This window comes from Pelodiscus sinensis, chromosome 3 (genome assembly GCF_052426305.1).
Source record: "Pelodiscus sinensis isolate ZL-2025 chromosome 3, ASM5242630v1, whole genome shotgun sequence".
Lineage (NCBI taxonomy): Eukaryota > Metazoa > Chordata > Testudines > Trionychidae > Pelodiscus > Pelodiscus sinensis.
The window spans coordinates 180,459,394-180,481,313 of NC_143054.1; the positions used below are offsets into that span (position 1 = coordinate 180,459,394).

At 44.0% G+C, this 21,920-nt stretch overlaps 1 protein-coding gene across 12 annotated transcripts in view; it reads left to right on the forward strand.

Annotated features, from left to right (window-relative positions):
• VRK2 (VRK serine/threonine kinase 2) overlaps positions 1 to 21,920 on the forward strand; it is a 96,680-nt gene that overhangs the window by 61,254 nt on the left and 13,506 nt on the right. For all 12 annotated transcript variants that reach the window (XM_075925517.2, XM_075925519.2, XM_075925516.2 and 9 more), the window contains 2 exons: positions 1,056 to 1,114; positions 14,468 to 14,649. In XM_075925517.2, the coding sequence (XP_075781632.2) occupies positions 1,056 to 1,114; positions 14,468 to 14,649 (241 nt within the window). The remainder of the gene's footprint in view (positions 1 to 1,055; positions 1,115 to 14,467; positions 14,650 to 21,920) is intronic.

The window sequence follows — 21,920 nt, forward strand, 5'->3', positions numbered from 1 at the left end:
ATGTGATGCTCAGAACTGGACACAACACTCCAATTGAGGCCTAATTAGCGCAGAGTAGAGTGGAAGAATGACTTCTCGTGTGTTGCTCATGACACTCCTGTTTATGCATCCCAGAATCATGTTTTCTTTTTTGCAACAATGTCACACTGTTGACTCATATTTAGCTTGTGGTCCATTATGATCCCTAGATCCCTTTCTGCAGTACTCCTTCCTAGACCATCACTTTCCATTCTTTATGTGGGATGTTTATGCTTAAAATGCTAGAGGAACACAGCTGTGCAGCACATAGTGCTTTAGTATAGAAACTACCTATGCTGATAAGAGGGGTTCTGTAGTCAGTGTAGGTACTCAGCCTCCCCAGGTGGCGGTAGCTAAGTCTACAGAAGAATTCTTGAGGTTGGCTTAATAATGCTGCTCAGATATGTGGATTTATCACACTCCTGACTCACCTAATTAAACCAATTGATTAAGATAGTGCCAGTTTCATTTCCCTTCCCTTTCCATCGGATTCGCTCTACCAACATCTAGAAGGGGCAGGGCTGTAGCCCCTCATTTGGTACAAGGAGCATCTGAGGCACAGTCCTTGCTTTTCCCCATCATGCTCACAGCTGTAAGCTTGGCAGCCCTCACACAGCTGTCTCTTTTCCCCTGCATTAGGGCTAGAAAGGATCTGGTGCTAAGTGATTTGAGAAACAGCAAGACAAAACTATTCCCAACTTTCAAAACACAAAATTAATCTTTGGAATGAGAGCAAAGTGAGAAATTTCAGCTCAGGGTATACTTATTTACTCCCAGATATGTATAAGCTCCTGCAAAGAGGCTTGAAATGAAGTGGCTTCTCCAGTTAGAATTCTGAGTTTGCTTAAATGTCCAGTCTCCAGGTGGTTAAAAGAAGTGTTTTTGTAAGAGATTTTATTCGAAGAGAATTTTGACATGTTAATTGTCCTTGAGAGCCCCTCTTGTTGGAATTGGGTTTTACTGTATCCAGAATTCCAAGTGAAGGATCATCTCCTAAAAAGTCACATTTAACCTGTTGCGTTCCTGTATTGTTTCAGACTTATGGATGAGCTCCCAGATTCAGTGATGAAGTGGGCTCCTACTGGAAGCAGTTGTGGTAAGCATGATTAGACCATATATTGCATTCTGTATGTTTTATCAATTTGTTTTAATCTGTTTTTACAACCGCTGGGCAAGAAGACAGGAAGAACAAAGTAAACAAAATTAACCTTAAAATTAATATTTTAAATTAAATTATAAATTCCACTCTACCTAAAGCAAGCATGGTTAATGCAGCATTTTCCCAGTATGGTTCTGATTCTTCAAATTGTAGTGTGTGGGCACAGCAGTCCACCTGCGTGGTACCTCTTTGAAGCTAAACCCACATGCTAAACTTTGCAGGATTGTGGCCATCTATATAAATATTTGACCAGAGATCAGAATAAGCTTGGAATTGACCATCAGTATCTGACAGGTAGGGAAGAGCAGACCAAACAGTAACTTCTGAGTAGCTCACGCTGTAGGGCTGAAGAGTGAAATTGGCCTTTTAATGAATTATTTCTACCAACATGGCATTATGCAAACCTCATGAATTGCAGCCCAGTTTTCATAAATGGTATTTGGATTAATTTGTTATTGACCTGTTAAGAATTGCCATTGAAGAATCTGTTGTAAGTTTTCTGTAACTTTTTTATATATTGTAACTAAAACCCCATTTCATACTTTTACTGCCTTAACTCTGTTTGTTTAAAGTTAGAGGTCTGTCTGTTTAAATCTAATTAAAAGTGTGAATGTGAAGATGTATGTAAAGGGTTCAAGTCTCTGAAGCCATCCTGTCTAGGTGACCAGTTGCAAGCACCACGTTGATAGCCAAAGAACAATGTAGGCGAGCCCTGCAAAAGAACCCGCCCAAGAAAGAGAGACAAATGCCCCATCAAGAAAAAGATCAAAAGTTCCATCTGCCGTTAATTGATGACTCATTGTCATACAGTTCTCTGGGGAAGTGAGGACAGGACGAGATTTATGGATTACTAAAACATATAAGAAGAAGATGCAAAACTATAGAATTAGGTCTTTCAGTTCTACAGTCATCCTCCAGGAGCATTGGTGTGCACTGACACAATCTGGCTCCTCCCATTCATGTCTAGACCACCTGGCCAGTGGAATAGCATGAGCAACTGAGGCTGGTAATTATAGCCCATCTGTAGAAGTGTGTGTGAGACTGTGTATGTGTGGGGGATAAGTTTAGTAGATAAGAACAGTAAATTAATTCTGCCTTCACAATAAACACGGGATATTGGCTTACCCCCCAAATAAAGTTCTTCTAGTTCTATTTCTACGAGTGCATCGACGCACACCTCAATTTACAGCATTCCTCTGTGTGTCCCTCCATCTGTCTGTTCGTCCGTCAAAGCCAGCCACTCAGGAAATGCTTTTTTTTTTTCCTTCAAGTTTTCCCATAGTTGTTAATGTTCCTTCTTTTTCATGATTTAGAAGGTTTTTCCTGAAATATAATCTAATGGTAAGAATAGTGGGATAGCAGAACAAACTGCCTCAGGGGTGTATGGAAGCTTGTTCATAAGGGCTGTGTGTAGACTGCATCCCTTTTCCGTAAAAGGGATGCAAATTAGACACATCGCAATTGCAAATGAAGTGGGGATTTAAATCCCCCCCCGCTTCATTTGCATAAACATGGCTGCCACTTTTTTCCGGCTTGGAAACGTTCTGGTGCTAATCATTTCCGGCTGGGAAACACCATAGGAAATGCAGACGTTGCCTGTCTTCTAAAACTCTTCCCCCTTCTCCCCTCCCCCGACTTGAATGGAGGCACTTCCATGCAGACACAGAGACTGGATGATGATTATCATTGGTGCTAATCATTTCCATACCTCCCAGCTCTGTTTAGGGTCCCCTTTGCTTACAGAGCAAAAGAAATGACCAGGGCCTTCATGCCAGTACTAAAAATGTTTCTGGGTAGCAGAAGGTTAAAAAACAAAACAAAACTCTCACTCTAGTAGTTCCCCTTGGCTGTGAGGCTTCATGCCTATGGATGCTCAGATAAAGAAAGCATCTTGCGGCCCACCAGTGGTTTACCTGGGTAGTATCCCCTGCTGCTTGGTAGTTTTAAAAGACTGTTCCTTAGATCAAAGTTTTCTAGTGAGGGCCCCCTCTTCTGCTCACATGTATTTTGTCAGCCTCAGATTCTCATCCACTGCATCCACAGATCTTGCTCCAACTCTCTGTGTTCCAATTGTACCTGAGGTGAAGTACATCCAGCCTCCGCAAGTGGATTGTGTTACTGCTAGCAGTTTCTTGGATGCTGAATTTGCTAAGGCTAATCAAGTTCCAGTGCACAGGAAGTATAAATGGTCAATAGCAGCATGCCCCTTCAGGTTGAAATCCAAGATTTTCTAGAGATTTTACAGTTTAAGTTGCCAAACTTTCTTATAATGTTTGGTATTCCTGGCTCTCAAGGCATGGTCCACACATCTTATGGAAGATGCTGCACTACCAACAATTGGGTCTTGCTAAGTAAGGGGTCAAGGAAACAAGAACCAGCACTGAGAAGTCCATTGCTTTCTGGCCCAGCAAATTATTCATCTCTCTAAATAGCAAGACTTTGCTGATTTATTTGATAAAAGGAATGATAGTATTTAACAACCACATAGACACAACAATTGTCCCATTGGTTTGGCTAAAGGCTAAAATTCCATTTGGATGGATTTACTCCTTTTTCTTCAAGTGATGTCCCCATGGGTGCTCCACTGTTGGTGTCGGGCCATCCCAGCACCACATACCGGAGTTTTCATGAGGAGTGGTCAGCTGAATAACACATGTGCAGTTCGTGCCTTGAGCCGTTCGTGCTGATTTGATCACACGCTCGGTTCGGCTCCCGCCAGTTCCTTCTTCGCCGCCTGCAGTCGCAGACCGAGCAAGCCTTCTCTCCTCAGACAAACCCAGTCAGGAATCAAAGTTTATTTTAATTCATACTTATAGTTAGTTGTAGTTGTTATAGTTAGTTATAGTTCACAGTCATAGTTTTTTTTAAAAAAGTTTTGTCTTAGTAGCTACTGCTAACTGCTATGTCAGGCTCTCCTGGCTTTAAGAAGTGCGCCACATGCCAAGATGCGATGCCAGCTTCGGACAGTCATGACGACTGCATTAAGTGCCTCAGTGAGGCGCACGTGCCTTAGAAATGTGTCTACTGTTAGGGCATGTAGGGTGTGACCGCGTCAAGGGGTGTGATCATCCCCTTCCACCCGGAAGGGGGGTTCAGCGGACCCCATCGTCAAATTCTGGCCTGTTGATCCCGGAGTCTAATCCGGATTTGCGTCTTTGGGTGCGATCACCCTACTCAGCCGAGTCTGGGGGATCTGCGGACCCAGGGGTCGCCAGCCCCTTTGTGCGGGTTTTCCCCCCGCGGTCTTAGCTGGAGGTTCCCGCTCACCGGCGCTGGAGCACCTCTCAACTCCATATGGTGGCGGGAGGGGAGGGGGACCCAGGCCCACCCTCTCCACCGGGTCCCAGCTCGGGGCCCTAAGCACAGGGGTCTACTTGCTCCCTGTGCGGTAGACGTGGAGTGTCCCCTCAAAACACGTCCACCCACGGCCACCAGAAGGGCCCCGCCCTGGGCTGCTTCCTCCCCCCCACGTATCCTGTTGCCCTTCCCGTGAGGTCCCCGTAGACTACCGTGTCTCAGCCGCTCGGCGAAGGAGAAGTCCGCCCTTCGTAGCAGGGTCTGGAACCGTCGGTAGCCCGCGGCTGGGGGGGTCCTCGGCCTCCCGTCTCTGGGGGTCTGCGTCGGGGTTCCGGGCTTCCTGGGGCGGCATCTCCCCGCGCCCGGCCCCAAACCCTTCGGGAGCCGGCCTCCGAGGTGCCCCCCCCCCACGCTGCCAGCGGGCCCTTTTCAAACGGCCCGCCGGAGATGACGCACTGCCAGCACGCCTCCCCTCCGGCGTCAGTGCGCGCGCTCCCACCTCGTCCGGCCCGGCAACCCTCGTGCCCGCCCTTGGCGGGTGCGTGCCAGGAGCCGGGCTGGCCGTGGCTCGGCTTCCCAGCCACGGGGAAAGTTCCTGCGGTCGGTATCTGCCGCGCGCTGGCTAAAAATGAGTCTAAAAATGTTCCTTTTTGACAAGGCGTTGCAGCCCGTGGAGCTAGCACAGCAAGTCTCCACTCCGCAATCACGCAGGGCTGAGAAAAGAAAAGCTGTTTCTTCACAGTCAGCTCTGGCTCAAAAAAGAGCCTCACCAGCCTGTTCCTTGTCACCGGCCCTCATGGCCTGTGTAAGTGTGGGTGACAAACCTGGGACATCAAGTACTATGACATCCAGGCATAAATTGGTCTCAGAGCCAAAATCCTGGCAAAAATCTACATTGGTGCCGTCAACGATTGCACTGGCCTGCCAATCAGCACAGCACCGATGACCACAGCACTGTCAATCTCAGCACTGCTGACCCCGGTGCATGTAACAACGGCACTGCCAACCTTGGCACCATCAACCTCGGCTTCATCACCATCGGCTCAGATGTCGGCACCAGCAAAAGCACTTCATGAGCCAATGTCGGCACCGTCCAGCCTGTTGGCACCGAAGAAAGCAAACCAAAAATATGATTTGGGAAGACAGATAAGTCCAGAGCCTTTAACTTTCTCTCCGGCACTGTTCTCTGCATTCACCCCACTGAAGAGGGGATGACAAGGGTCATGCCTTACGGGACCAAACCAGGCGCCATAAGTCCAGATATCATCTCTCACCATCCCCCTATAGAAGATATACCTTTCATTCGCCTTCTCCTTCTTCAAGAGGCTCCCCAAATTCCCCATGATCTCCACACTTCTCGGTGCATTATCACACCCATTACAAGAGTAGACTCATCTAGATATGCTTCCCCTGTGTGGTCTGACTACAGGCGGCACATCCCAACATACTACCACTAATATCCTCACCGTACCTGTGCTTGGCATCACCATCAACACTCAGATTGCGGTCATACCTGTTTCCACAGCCACCCAGCTTGTTGTGTTTCTCCTCAGTCATCACGTAGACAGCACATAGCAGTCACACCTCCCACTGCTCCACATACGGCGCAACAGTCAGAATCAGATGAGGGTCAACTATCTGATCCTGAGGAACACCCACCAGATGTCTCACCAACGGATCAGTCCTCATCATCTCCCGTTGAGGCAGTTATACCTGGCAACCAATCTCTTTCAGATGACCTGAAAAAATTTCAGGATCTCTTTAAGAGGACAGCTGCAACACAAAATATTCAATTAACTGAGGTACCAGAGAAACAACACTGGCTTCTCAAAAACCTGCAGCCCTCGCACCAAGCAAAGATCGCAATCTCCATAGAGATTATGGAGCCTGCTGACGAGATCTGGCAGGCTCCAGCTTCAATACCACCAACCAGTAAACGGGCTGACAAGAAGTACTTTGTTCCTCCAAAAGGAGCCGACTTTTTGTTCTTCCATCCACAACTGCGCTCATTAGTTGTTGATGCTGCCCAACACAGATCCAAATTCCCGCAATATAAGAACACTGCAGAAAAATACCGCAAGTGCATGGACTTGCATGGGACAAGAGAGACAGGTTTGCAGCCCTCAACCTGCAGGATGCCTATTTTCACATAACTATATACCTCGCTTACAGATGATTCCTACATTTCATGGTAGGATCAGATCATTATCAATACAGAGTGATACCTTTTGGCCTTCCTTCCGTACCCAGAGTGTTTTCAAAGACACTGGCTGTCGTTGCAGCCTATCTTCACAGACGAGCCATGATTTTCTTTCCTTACCTAGATGATTGCTTAGTGAAAGGCCCATCCGAAGCAGAGACATGCGGAATGATATCAACAACCAGGCAAACATTCGAGCTTTTGGCTCTTATATTAATGTACAGAAATCAACATTACAACTGACACAAACCCTAGAGTTTATAGGCACCCAACTAGACTATCTCGGCAAGGGCATAACTACCATTACAGAGTTTTCAAGCGATCCAGGACCTCATCACTGTTCTCACGACCAATCACACGGTCCCAATACTTACCTGCCTTTAGCTCATGGGTCATATGGCTGCTACAACCTATGTGGTCAACCACACAAGCCTGCACTTTCAATGCCTTCAGCATTGGCTTGCTTCTGTTTACACCCACCTCAGGCAACAAGTGCATAGACTGGTATCTCCTCCTCTCAATGTCTTAAGATCTCTCAAATGGCGACCCATTTCACCGAGATCAACCCACCACACACATAACTACTGACGCTTCCCTCATTGGGTGGGGAGCCCACATGGGTACCACATCAATACAAGGGAGATGGACTACTCCAGAGACTACATTACATATCAGTTTATTAGAACTCTGGGCAGTCTTCAATGCATGCAAGCATTTCGTTACACACATTTGGGGCAACACTATCAGAATATTGACTGACAACATAATAGTGTACTATATAAATAATCAAGGGGGTGCTCAGTCCCATTCTCTGTGCACTGAAGCAGTTCATATATGGAACTGGTGCATACGAAACAAAATCATCCTGGTAACTGCATACCTACCAAGCATCAAGAACAAAACAGCAGACACCCTCAGCAGACACTTTGCCCAGACCACGAATGGGAGTTCCATCCTTGGGTTCTCCAATCCATCTTTCATCTATGTGGTCATCTGAAAATAGACCTGTTTGCTTCCTACAAAAACAAGAAATGTCGGCATTACTGTTCCAGAGCTGGCATTGGACTGGGATCTCTAGGGGACCCTTTCTCCTCAACTGGAAAGGCCCCCTTTTATATGCATTCCCTCCTACTCCACTCATTCCCAAAGTGTTGGAGAAGATCAAAAGAGACGAGGTAACAGTTATTCTTATAGCCCCATTTTGGGCACAACAGATGTGGTTCCCCTATCTGTATCTGATGTCTCCTCAGCCATCCTGTCTCCTTCCAATTCATCACGACCTCTTAACACAAAACAACAGAACCTTATTCCACCCACAGCCACAGCTCCAATGCCTGACAGCATGGCTCATTGTTGGTTCCATGAGGAGGAACTGCAGTGTTCAAACCAAGTCTTTTGCACAGCAGAAAGAAATCTACCCGCTCCACTTATCTAAAAAAATGGCATAAATTCCTGTTGTGGTTTTCCAACAAAGATTTGGACCCTGGCACAGCACCCTTACAAAAAATTCTAGATTTCATCTTGTTCATTTGGCAGCTGTTACTGATTTTCGTCAACCAATAGACAGTTGTTCAATCTTCACACATCCCATAACAAAAAGATTCATAAAAGGTCTCTCCAACCTATACCCACCACACAGATTACCACCCCCATCGTGGAACTTGGAAATGGTGCTGGACACTCTTTCCCAAGCCCCCTTTAAGCCCTTAGCTACCTGTTCACTATTGATGATGACATTGAAGATAGTTTTTCTATTGGCAATCATTTCTGCCCACAGATTGGGGGAGCTAGTAGCCTTAATGGCAGTACCATCATATACCATTTTTAATAATAACATGATATTGTGTCCACATCCCTCCTCATCCCAAAAGTATGTTCAGGCTTCCATATAAACAAACCAATCGTCCTGCCTTCCTTTTACCCTAAACCACATTTAATGCGATGTTTCATTCTCTGGATGTGCGCAGAGCTCTTGTGTTCTATATAGACAGAACTCAATCTTTCTGTAAATCTGAGCGCTTGCTAATCTCCACAGCGGAGCATACTAAAGGGGACCCTCTGTCATCGCAATGTATCTCCAAGCTTATAGTCTCCTGCATTACAAAATGCTATACCTTAAGAAATAAGCCACTTCCTGAGACAAGTAGGACACAATCTACAAGAGCAGTCGCGACATCTACAGCTTTTCTTCATGAGAGTCCCCCTTCAAGGACATTTGCAGAGTGGCTACCTGATCCACCATTGACACCTTTATGAAGCACTATGCTATTTCGCAGGCTCAAGCGTATGATACTACTGTGGCCTCCCACAATTCTATCGACCGCTGTCAAACCATGACTCCGAGGCTCACCTTCCACTTACTCTTGAGTACCGCTACACAGTCACCAACAGTGGAGGACCCATGAGGACATCACTTGAAGAAGTTACTCATCTTGGTGTAGTAACAATGGTTTTTCGAGATGTGTGTCCCCGTAGGTACTCCATTACCCATCCTCCTCGCTTCAGAGTCTCCTATTATGTTTTTCAGAAACTGGGGTAGACTTGAGGAACTGGCGGGAGGCCAGACCGTACGCATGATCAAAAGGGCGTGAATGGCGCGAGCTGTGCATGTGCGGTATAACCGACTACTGCTCATGAAAACTCCGATCTGCAGCACCGGGACAACCCAACACCAACAGTGGAGCACCCAAAGGGGGACACATCTTGAAGAACCATCATTACTGAACTAAGGTGAGTAACTTCCTCTTATGAGACTCAGAATTCAGAGTCCTACAAGAATGCCTTGATGTGAGTTGCACAAAGAACTTCATCTATCCATCCACATCTCCCACTGGTACCTGAGTTTGTGTGCCTTGAATAGAATCTTGTTTATTTTGCCTTTCATCAATGAGATGTGGGAAAGAATCAGTTCTGCCAAGGTATTTACCGAGCTTGATCTTCATGGAGTTTATAGTTAGTCTGTATTTGGGAAGGTGAGGAATGGAAAACTGTTTGCAACCAATATGGCCATTTTGAATTTCTGTTTATGCCTTTTGGTCCTTTGGCACTTTCTCAATTACATTTTCAGGGATTTTTTAGATGTGTTCATGGTGATCCACCTAGATGACTTTTTCATCTCAAGTCAAAACCTTCCTGACCATCTAGTACATCCAAATATGCAGGGTATATAGAAAAATTGAAAAATGAGGAGTTTGATCACTGTTCTGATTACTTCTTCTTTGGCTATGTCATTTCCCCAGATAGAATCGATATGGAGCTCCAAAGAGTTTCCACGATTGTAGACTGGGCAGCCCCAAGGAATGACCACTATATCCAGTGCTTTCTGGGGTTTGACTGTTAGAAGATTAATCAAGGACTGTTAACTGAAGATTAATCAAGGACTTTTTGAAGGTAGTGAACCCAATTACCCAAATGCTTTGGACGGGGGACGCCTAATCTGCGTTTAACCTATTAAAGGAAACATTTACATCACTACTCATCTTGATGCAGTCTGACCTGGCTAAACGCATCATTGTCAAAGTGGATGCCTTGCGATCAGAATAGTGTTGTCACAGTAGTATATTCCCCAATACGTACTCCATCTTTGTGGCGTTCCCAACAACTCACAGAACAAAACTAAGAAAACTGTGACAGAACTAGTCTTCTAACCGTATGATTCTGTGCAGATCTTGGGTGCCAAAATTCTTCAAGGAAAGTTCATGTATCTTGTTGATTGGTAGAGTTGCGACCCAGTTGATTTTGTGGGATACACACAGTGAGCTTTGAGGATTCCATCAGTTGCACCAAATAAACCTAGCCTGAAGACCTCTGGTAGGCATCATTTGGGGCAGGGGCAATAATGCAGTGAATCATCTCAGCCTGATTAGTGTTGCTATGCCTGATGAGTCATTCCTGAGCCTGATATCAACTGAGTGCTCTACGTTAATCAACCGGGGCCCAGGCAATCCTCAGTTCTAAGACAGTGACCCCAAAGACAGGTATATAGGCTCACACTAAGAACAGCCACTTGCTTGCTCAATGTCACTATCTTGTCAGGAGAATCTCTTGCTGCTTGATAGTTCTGATTACCAGTGGTCCCCAACCTTTCGGGGCTGCCGGGCACCCAGGAGCAGGGCTGCGCATGTGCAGCGCGCCCAGGGTGGGGGCTGCGCATGCGCTGCGTGCCTGGGGGTGGTACCGCGCATGCGCTGCATGTGCCCGGGGCTGGTACCGCGCATGTGCCCGGGGCTGGTACTGCGCATGTGCCGGGGGCCGGGGTGCAAGAATGGCTCGGGCCGGCCCTGGTCACTAGGCGGGCGCACATAAATGCCCCGGCGGGCGCCATGGTGCCTACGGACACCACGTTGGGGACCACTGGATTAGACTATTTTAGCCCCAGCCTGTGCCTGCTCCAGCCACATTCTAAACCTCCTCTTAAGTCCTGCACTGACCCCTGGCTCAGGTCCCCAGATTGATCATTAGGACTGACTAAAACTGCTCTAACCACTAAACATGGCCATCCACTTTCTGACATTTAAGCTCCTAACTTCCACTGAAATAAATGGAAGTTAAAAGACTAAACACCTTTGTGGAGCTAGGCCTAAGTGACTTATCTGAAGTCACATACAAGTCTTCGGCAGAACAGAAAATTAAACCCAGGTATCTGAAGTGCTTTTTCTGAGTGGAATGCTACCAGTGGTTCTGTTGCAGTGTCTAGTGTTTACTTGCTGCTTTCTCGCTTCATTTCTCTGGCCTTTTCTTTAAAAATCTAGAAACCAAACATGTTTTGAGTTTAACATGCACATTTATGAATGTTTCTTTTACATCTACATTTCTTAGTGTTTCATTATAAGTACAACATTGTGTCTGTGGAGAAATTTAGGATTTGTGCTCTTAGCCAACTTTCACACACATGCTCTTTGCAGTTACTGCAGTAAAAATACAGGAAATTCCTATTACAGAAAGTACAATGCACTTTAATATATAAATATTAGTACATTTAGAGAGAAAAATGCATGTACTTAGTAAAGCTAGTGGAATTGCATGAATTGAGGCTGATTTACCTCTTCCTAGTATAGCATAACTCATAGTTCAGCAGTTACTCTTTCTTTACAGCAGTGTAACTTAGCAGAAAAATCAGATCCACTATATTTCAAGGTGCATGTATTCCAGAGATTTGATTATTTAATTAGTAACAATTAGTATTTTTAATTCTCTGTATTCCAGTATATATTGTACTAACTTAGACTATTATCCAAAATCCACTGAATTCAACCATTGTGCTGGATCAGGTCCTTAATTTACAGATATTTCTGTAAAAATTGTATCTTCTAGGTTTGCTTATGAAAAAAGTAAGATAGTGAGGATATGTACAGCATTTGTGCACACCCACTGGATAATCCTAGAATTAGGACCAAATCAGCCTCTCTAGCCATGTAGATGTCCTGCTTCGACAGGAAGATTTTCTTGGTTTACGTTAAGGTGATAGAAATAGCTTTACAAATGATGGAATGGTTTAAAATCTGCTCTTGCTTCCCTCATTATTCTATAAAACAAAAATCAAGCAGAAAATAAGGGCTTAATTTTCAACAATATACTGCAAATTTATGGGTGCAGAGACCCAGATTTAACAGAGGCTCAGATTTAACTCCTTTGCAGTGTATACCAGTTGGGTACTCATCTGAATTCTACCAATTCCAGTTGGAACTTACTGATGCTCAATTCATTATAGGTGCAAAATTGGAGGCCAGGTTGAGTGCCAGTGACAAATCAGGCCATTAGCCTGAACTGTTGAATTCAACATGAAATAGTTTGTTCATGCTGCAATGACTAATACCTCTGTCAAAGCTATTCTAACCTCTACAACAAGGGTTCTCAAACTGTGGTTGGGACCCCATAGTCGACTCTGACTCCATTAAAATGGGGTTGCAAGGGCAGGCTTAGATTTGCTGTGGACCAAGGCTGAAGATGAAGCCTCACTGCGGGGCTTCATGTTACAAGCCCTCCACTTAGGGCTAAAGCCCTTTGCCTTCAGCATTGTTCCCTTTGTCTTTGACAGTAGTGGGGATCATACGGGCTCAAGTTTCAGTCCTCACTCCTGAGCCTCTCTAGTAATTTTTGTTATCAGATGAGGGTTGTGGAGCAGAAAAGTTTGAGAACTGCTACTCTGAGAAATCTGCAAATGCAAACTGCTAGCACAAGATCCACCTGGAAAAAGTTTCTTCATGTAAATGTTATGAACTTAATTTTTTTTACTTTAATAATGGAAATTGTCAAATAAGAATTCTATCCTTGTATGACAAACTTGTGCCTAATAATTGCCTATAATATCTTAGTCACGTGCAGTGCAGGTTGTGAGGAAGCACTGAGTATGTTAAGAAATATGGGTGCAGTTAGTATGGAAATGTAGGCAACAGGTTCATAAAAAGTTGAATTGCTTAGCGTTTTACGCGTTTGAAGCAGCGAATGAATGTGAGTCTTAGCTTGTTATGTATTTTCAGAAACAGTATAAAAGTAACCCAAACAGGAATCTCTTGGTATAAAGGCAAACCAGTGACCTTTGTGGGATGTGGTAGGGTAGGGTGGTTATGAAGCATTTGCTCATGCTATTCTTTTTATCCACAGAATTCCCATACTTAATACATATATTATGTCATTGGAATAGGGAGTATAAAATACTGCATTTTAAAACTTAGCTTTCCTGTCTCCTCCTTCTGTAGAATAGTACACACACAGTGGATCCAGTTTAACATGTTTCACTTTAGGGATCAGAAAAGATAAATGTCAATACATGCTGTAGTTTAATTTTAGGATTATACTAAACTTAACTGCAAGAAAAGTTTTTTATAAATACCCAAGTGTAGTGTTTTTGAAGGCATCTCAATACAGGCAGTCCCCGGGTTACGTACAAGATAGGGACTGTAAGTTTGTTCTCAAGTTGAATTTGTATGTAAGTCGGAACTGGTACATATTGTAGGGGAAACTCTAGTCAAACATTTCTCCAGAGCTCAGTTTTATTCTCCCACACCTCACTTCCCTTAGTCCTTTATTCTCAGGCTGAGGTGTCTGCTGAGAAAAGCCGCTCCGTGTCTCCCTGGTCTGCTGGGGGGGGGCACTAGCTTCACGTCTCCCTGGTCTGCTGGGGGGGAAGCAGCTAGTGTGGGGTTGCCTCACCCCGTTTGTAAGTAGGGATCCGATGTAAGTCGGATCCATGTAACCTGGGGACTGCCTGTACCTCCAAAGATAATTGGTGGTGGTGGTGATAAAATAATGCTGTTGCTGGGTTGCATTATTAAGATCTATTTCCAACAAAAACAACCACTATTTAGTAACTTTAGGATATTTATATAATACAGAGATTGTCAAGATCCTGAAATCAAAGTATTTTGCTTTTCCAGTAACTATTCAAATGATAAAATATCTGCAAATCAGCATTGAATATACATAGCAATATCATTTTAAAAGTCATGTTATGATCCACAGATCAAGAAAATCCTTCTACTTTCTAAATAGTCTTTGGAGTAAAAAGGATTAGTTAGGATTAGTTTTATTGGTATTTATTATGATTTTTGTGTAACAATTGTAACCTAATGAACAGCTTAGGGCATGGGCAGTTTATCCGTCTGATTTTTTCCTTTTCCTAATCCAAGAAGGAAATAGCTTTGTATTTCAATAGTTCTGTGTGTTGGCTGTTGCCTTTTCATTCTGTTGTATCTTGATTGTCATTCCCACAATTTTTGTCATTTTGGATTTAAAACTTTCTTAAAGTATAGGTCCACATCAGATAAAGTTCATTTTTAAAATATAATCCACAGGTGAAATAGCCAAGTTTTTGGCATGTGTTTATGATTTAACTTATGAGGAAAAGCCAAAGTATCAAGTACTAAAGAAAATCTTGGTGGATGGACTGGAATCAAGTGAAACTTTTTATGACGGCCCTTTGGAATTTTCCACTGCTGGATGTGCTCTAAATCTGTGTGCTTCTAAAGATCTGAAAGTAAGTAACATAATCCTTTGCAGTCTGCACTTATTTTGTGAAACTTGTATTTTTTTTTCTTTTGCACAAGAGGAAGTCGTTTAAGATCTCCAAGTGAGACTAGTACAGCAACTGTTTGGCTTTAAATGCATTGTATTTGTTAATTCCTGTTTCCCCTGGCTTTGGAAAAAAGTGGGATGACAACGCTTAAGGAAGAAAAACTGTCATGAGTCCTTTTGACCTACAACCTCTCACTTCAAAGTAGTATGTCTGTGGAGAATCATTTACTTTCAGGATAATGGAGAAGTCAAGGACTTTGTTCACTAACATCTTGAAGACAAACTTGAATGCCAGGTTTTTCTTTCTAGCCAGATTAAAAGCAAAGTTGTTTCGATGAGTGAAAACATTTAATTCATTTTCTGTCGTCCAGTTTGGGTTTTTTTTTTTGGTGTGTGGGGGGGGGGGGGGGAGGGTCCTTTGTCATTGTATTCCTACAGTCACCATTCTGAAGGGGATATTTCATCCTGGGATTTAAGTAGTTTATTTGTATGTAGTGCTGGATAATGCTCTTTTTAGCACACAGATTTAAAGTTGACAGCTATCATGGTTATATATATTTCTCCCCTGTATTTTAAATCTGAAATTCTACAGTCAATAAAACCTTAAGTTTAATAAACTTAGACTGATGTAATTAGAAGCCTTACTGGACCTTATATGAAATGTCAGGCCCACGATATCTCTGCCTTGAAATGACCCATATGCAAAAGTCCCATTTCTTCTCTGATGCATGTGCAATAAGGTAGGGTCAGAGTTTCATTCATTTTTAATATTTCTTGTGAACTTTGGACCATCGCAAGTGTACATGAGCCAAGAATGCAGGATGCAAACTAATGTGACTGATAGGCTGCTAGATGAATGGTGATTCAAGTATCAGTGCACAGATGGTTCTGATTTGCTGAGTTTTGTAGCTGCTGCAACTGAAGACATAAAATATCCTTCTAGTCATAAATTAGCTCTTTGGAAGCAAAACCTTGGCACCAGAGCTTTACAACCTTCAATTAGTAGGGAAAGAAGTATTTGAATGACTGTGGTATTGACATCTGTAGGCCTGCATAGTAATCATTCCTAATAGACGAGAATATCTGTTTGAGGGGGTTTTGCATGGCTAATTAACTACCAGTGAGAATATGTAATTTTTTCATGATCTCCTGATTGTCACCTTTCTCTCATGATACAATTACATTTTATTGTAGCAAGTGGCTGACAAACCAATTGTCAGCACTATTTACGTATTGCAGAAGGCAGAACAAAAGTTCATGTTTAATAAAAAGCCACTGTATTTTGATCTTGGTAATTACAGAGACTTATTTTAGCAGTTTTATTGACTTTTGTGTTTTTATCATTTTACAACAAAACAAGAAGCTATTTCAGTGACAGTATTTCGCTTGCAATAATGGTGACCACTTAATTCACACTAATTTGAAAAGCTTATTTTATTGTTATAGTTTTTATAGGTTTTAAAATTTAATTGAAATAAGTTTTTTTAAAAAGGCATCTCCTTTACTGATCTATGTTTAGATCTTTGCTTCACCATACTCTGAGATTTTTACATATTAGACATTGACTAGTAAAGCCAAACTATGGTTCTTTATGCATTCTTTTCATTTGTGTGCACAGCAAAACATAAACCCCTTTTCTTCATAAAAAGGAAGCTGAAGCAATGATGTGAAGCTTATGCTTTGTCCTGTCAGCTTCAAGCTGACATTCAATAATTAACTGCAGTAAGAAGAATAATGGGTCAGAGGAAAATCAAATATATAAACATCAAAAAATGTTATCTTAGTGAAACTTTGTATATGAGGTGAAACCAAAGCAATGTAAGATTTTAAACCACTCTGAGAAAGTATTTTAATGCAGTATTTCTCAAGTTTTGTTCCCATTGTTAATTCAGTTTGTTATAACTCAGCAGTTTTTCTGTAAATGTAATTTTGTTACTGTAAAAAAAAATGAACAGCCAGATACCTAGATGCACAAAGATTTGCTTTGCAAATTTAAGCAACTGGGCTGTGTAAGGGATTTCAGGTTTTATTTTTAACTTTTCCTTTCAGCTGAATGTACAAAAATCTACTATTCAACTTTATACTTAGCCCAAAACTTGGATATTAAAGTAGCATGAAAGATGTTGCTAAACTTGTTCTCATTATGAGAGATTGAAGAGTTTCTCCAGCTCTTGCTATTTGCTGAATAGAACCCCCATTCCAAGTCCATTAGTGACAAGTGTCAATTATCAATGCTTCTGCTCCTTGAACACCGGCAGAATTATTTGAGTGGTCAGTAGCTCCGTCAGAGACAGGATTATGCTGTTTGCAGAACACTTAATCTTAGTACCTGTCATCACTTAAATTTTCAGATGGATTTAAAATATTTCCTGCCTTGCCTTTTTGAAAAAATATGCATACTTGTGCCACCTCAAACTAGAACTTTTCTTTCCTCAAGGGTATTTCTCTAGCGAGATATACTTTAGGGAAAAGATTAAAGTAAGCCAATTCACTGAAAAATTATGTAAACCCAGGAACTTTATTTTTCTTTGCTTTCTCATGTCTTTTTCATCTTAGGTGGGTGCACACCCATGTATACAATTGTCAGAGACTTTTCCCCTAGCAGTATCCATAGAGTTGGTTGTAGCGTCCCCTTGAGTGCCACGCTCATGCATCAGTATACAGGCAGTCCCCGGGTTACATGGATCTGACTTACATCGGATCCCTACTTACAAACGGGGTGAGGCAACCCCGCGCTAGCTGCTTCCCCCCAGCAGACCAGGGAGACGCGAAGCTAGTGCCCCCCCCCCCAGCAGACCAGGGAGACGCAGAGCGGCTTTTCTCAGCAGACACCTCAGCTTGAGAATAAAGGACTGAGGGAAGTGAGGTGCAGGAGAATAAAACTGAGCTCTGGAGAAATGTTTGGCTAGAGTTTCCCCTACAATATGTACCAGTTCCGACTTACATACAAATTCAACTTAAGAACAAACCTACAGTCCCTATCTTGTACGTAACCCGGGGACTGCCTGTATTAGAGATCACTGACCCTATGCCCTTAGTTCCTTGTTACCGCCCCGATGGTTGGTTGGAGTGCCTTGTCTTGCGTCACGAAAGCATTAGCAGTTCTTTATAGCCATTGCATATAGTTTTAGGTACTTAACCATTAAATTAAATTAAATGTTAGGTTAGTTTGGTAGTCAGTTTCTGCTTGAAACCATATTCATCATGCAGCAGGCTGATTCCTATTAATGACCCCCATGGCAGCTGTTTGAAGTGCTTAAGAGAGTCCTATAGAAAGGACAAGCTGTAAAATCTTTCACCCTGCCATCCAAAAGGAGCAGGATACTCATTTGAAGGCCCTCCTCATGGTAGCGGCACTTCATCCTGCAAGAGAGCCCTCTCACTCAGATCCCACCCCAAGCACCATGGCAGAAGTGCAGAGCACACTGTTGATACCAAGTGCCACCTAGTATTGCCACCTAGTATTGCTCCTCCTTGCTGGTGCCCAAAAAGCAGAAAAAAGGGTCCCTCATCTCAGGAAGGGAAAGGGGTTTGGGGCGGAGGGGGAACCAGTGCCAGGCATGGGTCTGCCCTTCTGCTTCATGGGGGTACCATGGTGGATGGAACCACCCAGCCCAGCTGGGTGTCCAACTCAAGGGTCCCCTAATGTTCCCAGACTCTCCTAGGGCTCTCATTGCCCGAAACATCCTCTGTGGCTAAAGAACAAGTAGACTGATAAGCATTGCAGATGCTGTCTGAAGAGTTAAGACCCCAGCACCTGAGGGTAGGACTTATTCATGGGACCGTCCTACAGGCACAGGGAGGGGATGTGTCCCTGCTGGCTGAAAGAGACCCAATGCTCTGTCCCCAGCAGGGAGCTGCTGCTATAGCCAAGGGTGAAGTGTCCCTCCCCCAACGAGGCAGCTGTGTGCATGGAGCCCTGAGCCCTTGTCTGTATGGGGCTCATTAGCAGCTGCAGGACCATGCTGCTGCGGAGCTTAGAGATAACTTTGTCTCCATCTCTGCAGCATAGGACCCTGACCCCACATCCTAGGTCTTGGATCAGAAGGTCCACGTTCCTCATGTGCTGTTCCTCTACAGGGCATGAGGCACCAGAGTTGAGGTGTCTGTCCTCATACCACCTATCAGCAAGCTTGCCATTGCCCACGTTACCATCTCCCAGAAATCAATCCTCACCTGGGGAAGGAGGAGGTTGCTCTCTGTCATGGAACTGGTCTCCTTCCCCTTGGTACTATTCATCAGGCAGGTGCCGTTCATCACCCTCACCTTGCTGGTCACCAACCAGGGTTGGCAGACATAAGATGGCTCCACATAGGCAGGAAGGGCAGCGGTCCGAGTGAGACCAGGAGTTCAGCCCCTCAGCAAGGATGGGTGATTTGATGCCAACTCACGAGACCAAGCATAACTCATTGGTAATGACAATGTGGCAGCACAGACAACAGCCCACACAGTAGCCATACTAGAACTCCAGGGGTGTGCTAGTAACACCAGCTCCATATTCCCACCAGTCTTCCTTGACCACCTTGAACAAACTCCAGCTCTGGAATAGGAATGCAGTACTAAATCAGATGTGGGGGCAGCACACTGAACTCCAGCAACTTAAAGAGCCATCCGTGGAGAGAGAGGGGGAATCTTCCCTTTTACAGGGGGTGCAGTCATTGTCATCAGCCTGGGATGAAATGGTGGCAGGTCCCTCCCACACAGGCCCCTCACTTTAAGGAACACTAAGCCCTCTTTAAAAGGGTGACTGCGAGTTTGAACTTACAAATTGAGGCGGTTGCAGAAGCATCCAACCTCTTCAGCATTAGATCCACCTCCATCAGGTCCTGCGGCCTGTCCACCCGGGGTCCTTAAAATTGCTGAATGGCTGTGGGAGACCCCCTCTTCCATTCTGTTCATTTCCCGAAGGTGAAAAAGATGTATTGCGTACCTGTAATCAGGTTTGACATCCTCCAGTGGTATCACTGGTGGACCATGTGTGGGTCAAATACTGTATACCAAGATTCTCTATTTATTTGGCAGATTTATACAAATTCAGGGAAGCCTTCCTATAGGACTGAACCCACTAGCTCACCACTTTAATGAATGAGGGCACAGTGGTGGCAAAACGGACCCTTCAAATAGCCTGGTATTCTGGTACTGATTCACTAGCCAGAGTACTTGCCTCTGCGGTGGCCATGAGATGCAGCTCCTGGTTGCAGTCTTTTGGATTGTCCTAGGAGATGCAGGCCACTATTCATGACCTCCCATTCTTCAGGCTCACAGACTCAAAGCTCTATGGCCTTAAAGACTCTCAGGTCACTGTCTGTTTTTTGGGCCTCCATCCTCATTAGCAGGAACAGGAAGCCATTTTGTCATCCGCTTCTTCAGTCTAGGTACTGGGGAACTCCCAGATAGAGTTCCTATAGGAGGAAGACAAGGGGTGTAAGTGGTGACATATATCATCTTCCCATTCATCTGCTCAGTCTGGCTCTTCTGCAGATCAGAAAGCAGACATTTTGAGGAGGACCTCTCAGTCACTTCACTGGATCTACCCTCTTTCCTCGGCTATTTCTGCCCTTTCAGTCAGCCTAGTCTCAGCTGAACTCAGACCGTTGGGTGCTTGAAGTAATATCCTCAGGTTACACCTGTAGTTCGTGGATGACCCTCCCTCTCACATGCCTTCCTTGTCCATCTTTGGGGATCCTTCTCATAAGCAACTCCGTTTCCAAGAGGTTAAGAACCTGCTGCACCTGGGGGCAGTGCAGGAGATCCTTGGGACAAGAAAAACGCTTTTACTCACTCTGCTACCTAATATCAAAAGTAAAAAGGACCTGGATTATCTCTCAAGAAGTTAAAGTTTTGCAAGGCCTTCATCATCCCTTTGTATCCAGGAGGGTTGTACACCTCTCTCAACTTAAAGAATGCACACTTCCATATTTATATTTTCCTAAGGCCACAAGCATTTCCTTTGTTTTATGGAAGTGTTCACAAAGTAGATAGCACCAGTGGCTGCTTACCTGAGGTACAGAGGCATTCAAATTTACCCATACGTCAGTGACTGGTTAATAAAGAGCTGGTCCTGGATCAGATCCGAACACTTCCATAAAACAAAGGAAATGACTGTGCCCCAGGAAAACAGAAATATGGAAGTTGTGAGCTGGGTCTATTAATAAGAGAAAAAGTCAACCTTAACCCTAGTTCATTAGAGTGGGCCTGCACTCTACAAAGGCTAGAGCCTTCCTCTCTCAGGCTCAGTTCCAAGCCATGCGGCAGACTACTTGTGCATGCAAGCCTACACTCTCACCAACACTAACATGTGCCTGCCATTTTGGGCTACATGGTGGCCTGCATGCAAATCTCCACCTCATGGCCCTATAGGCATGGCTGGCATAAGAACAACCATACAGGGTCAGACCAAAGGTCCATCGAGCCTAGTGTCTTATCTTCTGACAGTGGCCTATGTCAGATTCTTCAGAGGGAGGGAACAGAACAGATAATCATCAAGTTATTTCTCTACTGTCTTCCATTTCCAGCCTCTGATAAACAGAGGCTAGGAAGATCATTCCTACACATCCTGGCTAATAAGTATTGATGGACCAAACCTCCCTGAATTTAGCTAGTTCTTTTTGAGCGTTGATCTGTGTCCCCAACAGACAAAGCATGGACCATGCACTCAGGGTTCCAGACTACAACTGTCGTCACTCACCTAGTGGCAGAATCCTGCATTGGTGTTGGAAAGTGTTCTTTTTGTGGTTCTGTCCCTATGGGTTACCCTCATCTCCAATGCATCAGACCTGGGGTGGGAAACCTACATGGATGATTTCAGGATGTAAGGTCATTGGTCTAATTACAGTTGTTCTCAACCCTGGCTATGTCTAGACTACACCTCTCTGTCGACAGATGTAGATTAGGCACGCTGAAATTGCTAATGAAGCAGGGATTTAAATATCCCGTGCTTCATTAGCATAAACATGGCCGCCGCTTTTTTTCTGAAATGCAGCTTTTTCAAAAAAAAAAAAAAAAAAAAGGCAGTCCAGATGTGGATCTCTCAAAAGTAAACCTTTTTCGAAAGATCCTATAAACCTCATTTTTTGAGGAATACAGGATCTTTTGAAAAAGGGTTTATTTTTGACAGATCTGCGTCTAGACTACCTTTTTTTTTTTTCCAAAAAAGCTCCATTTCAAAAAAAGCGGTGGCCATGTTTATGCTAATGAAGTGCAGGATATTTAAATCCCTGCTTCATTAGCAAT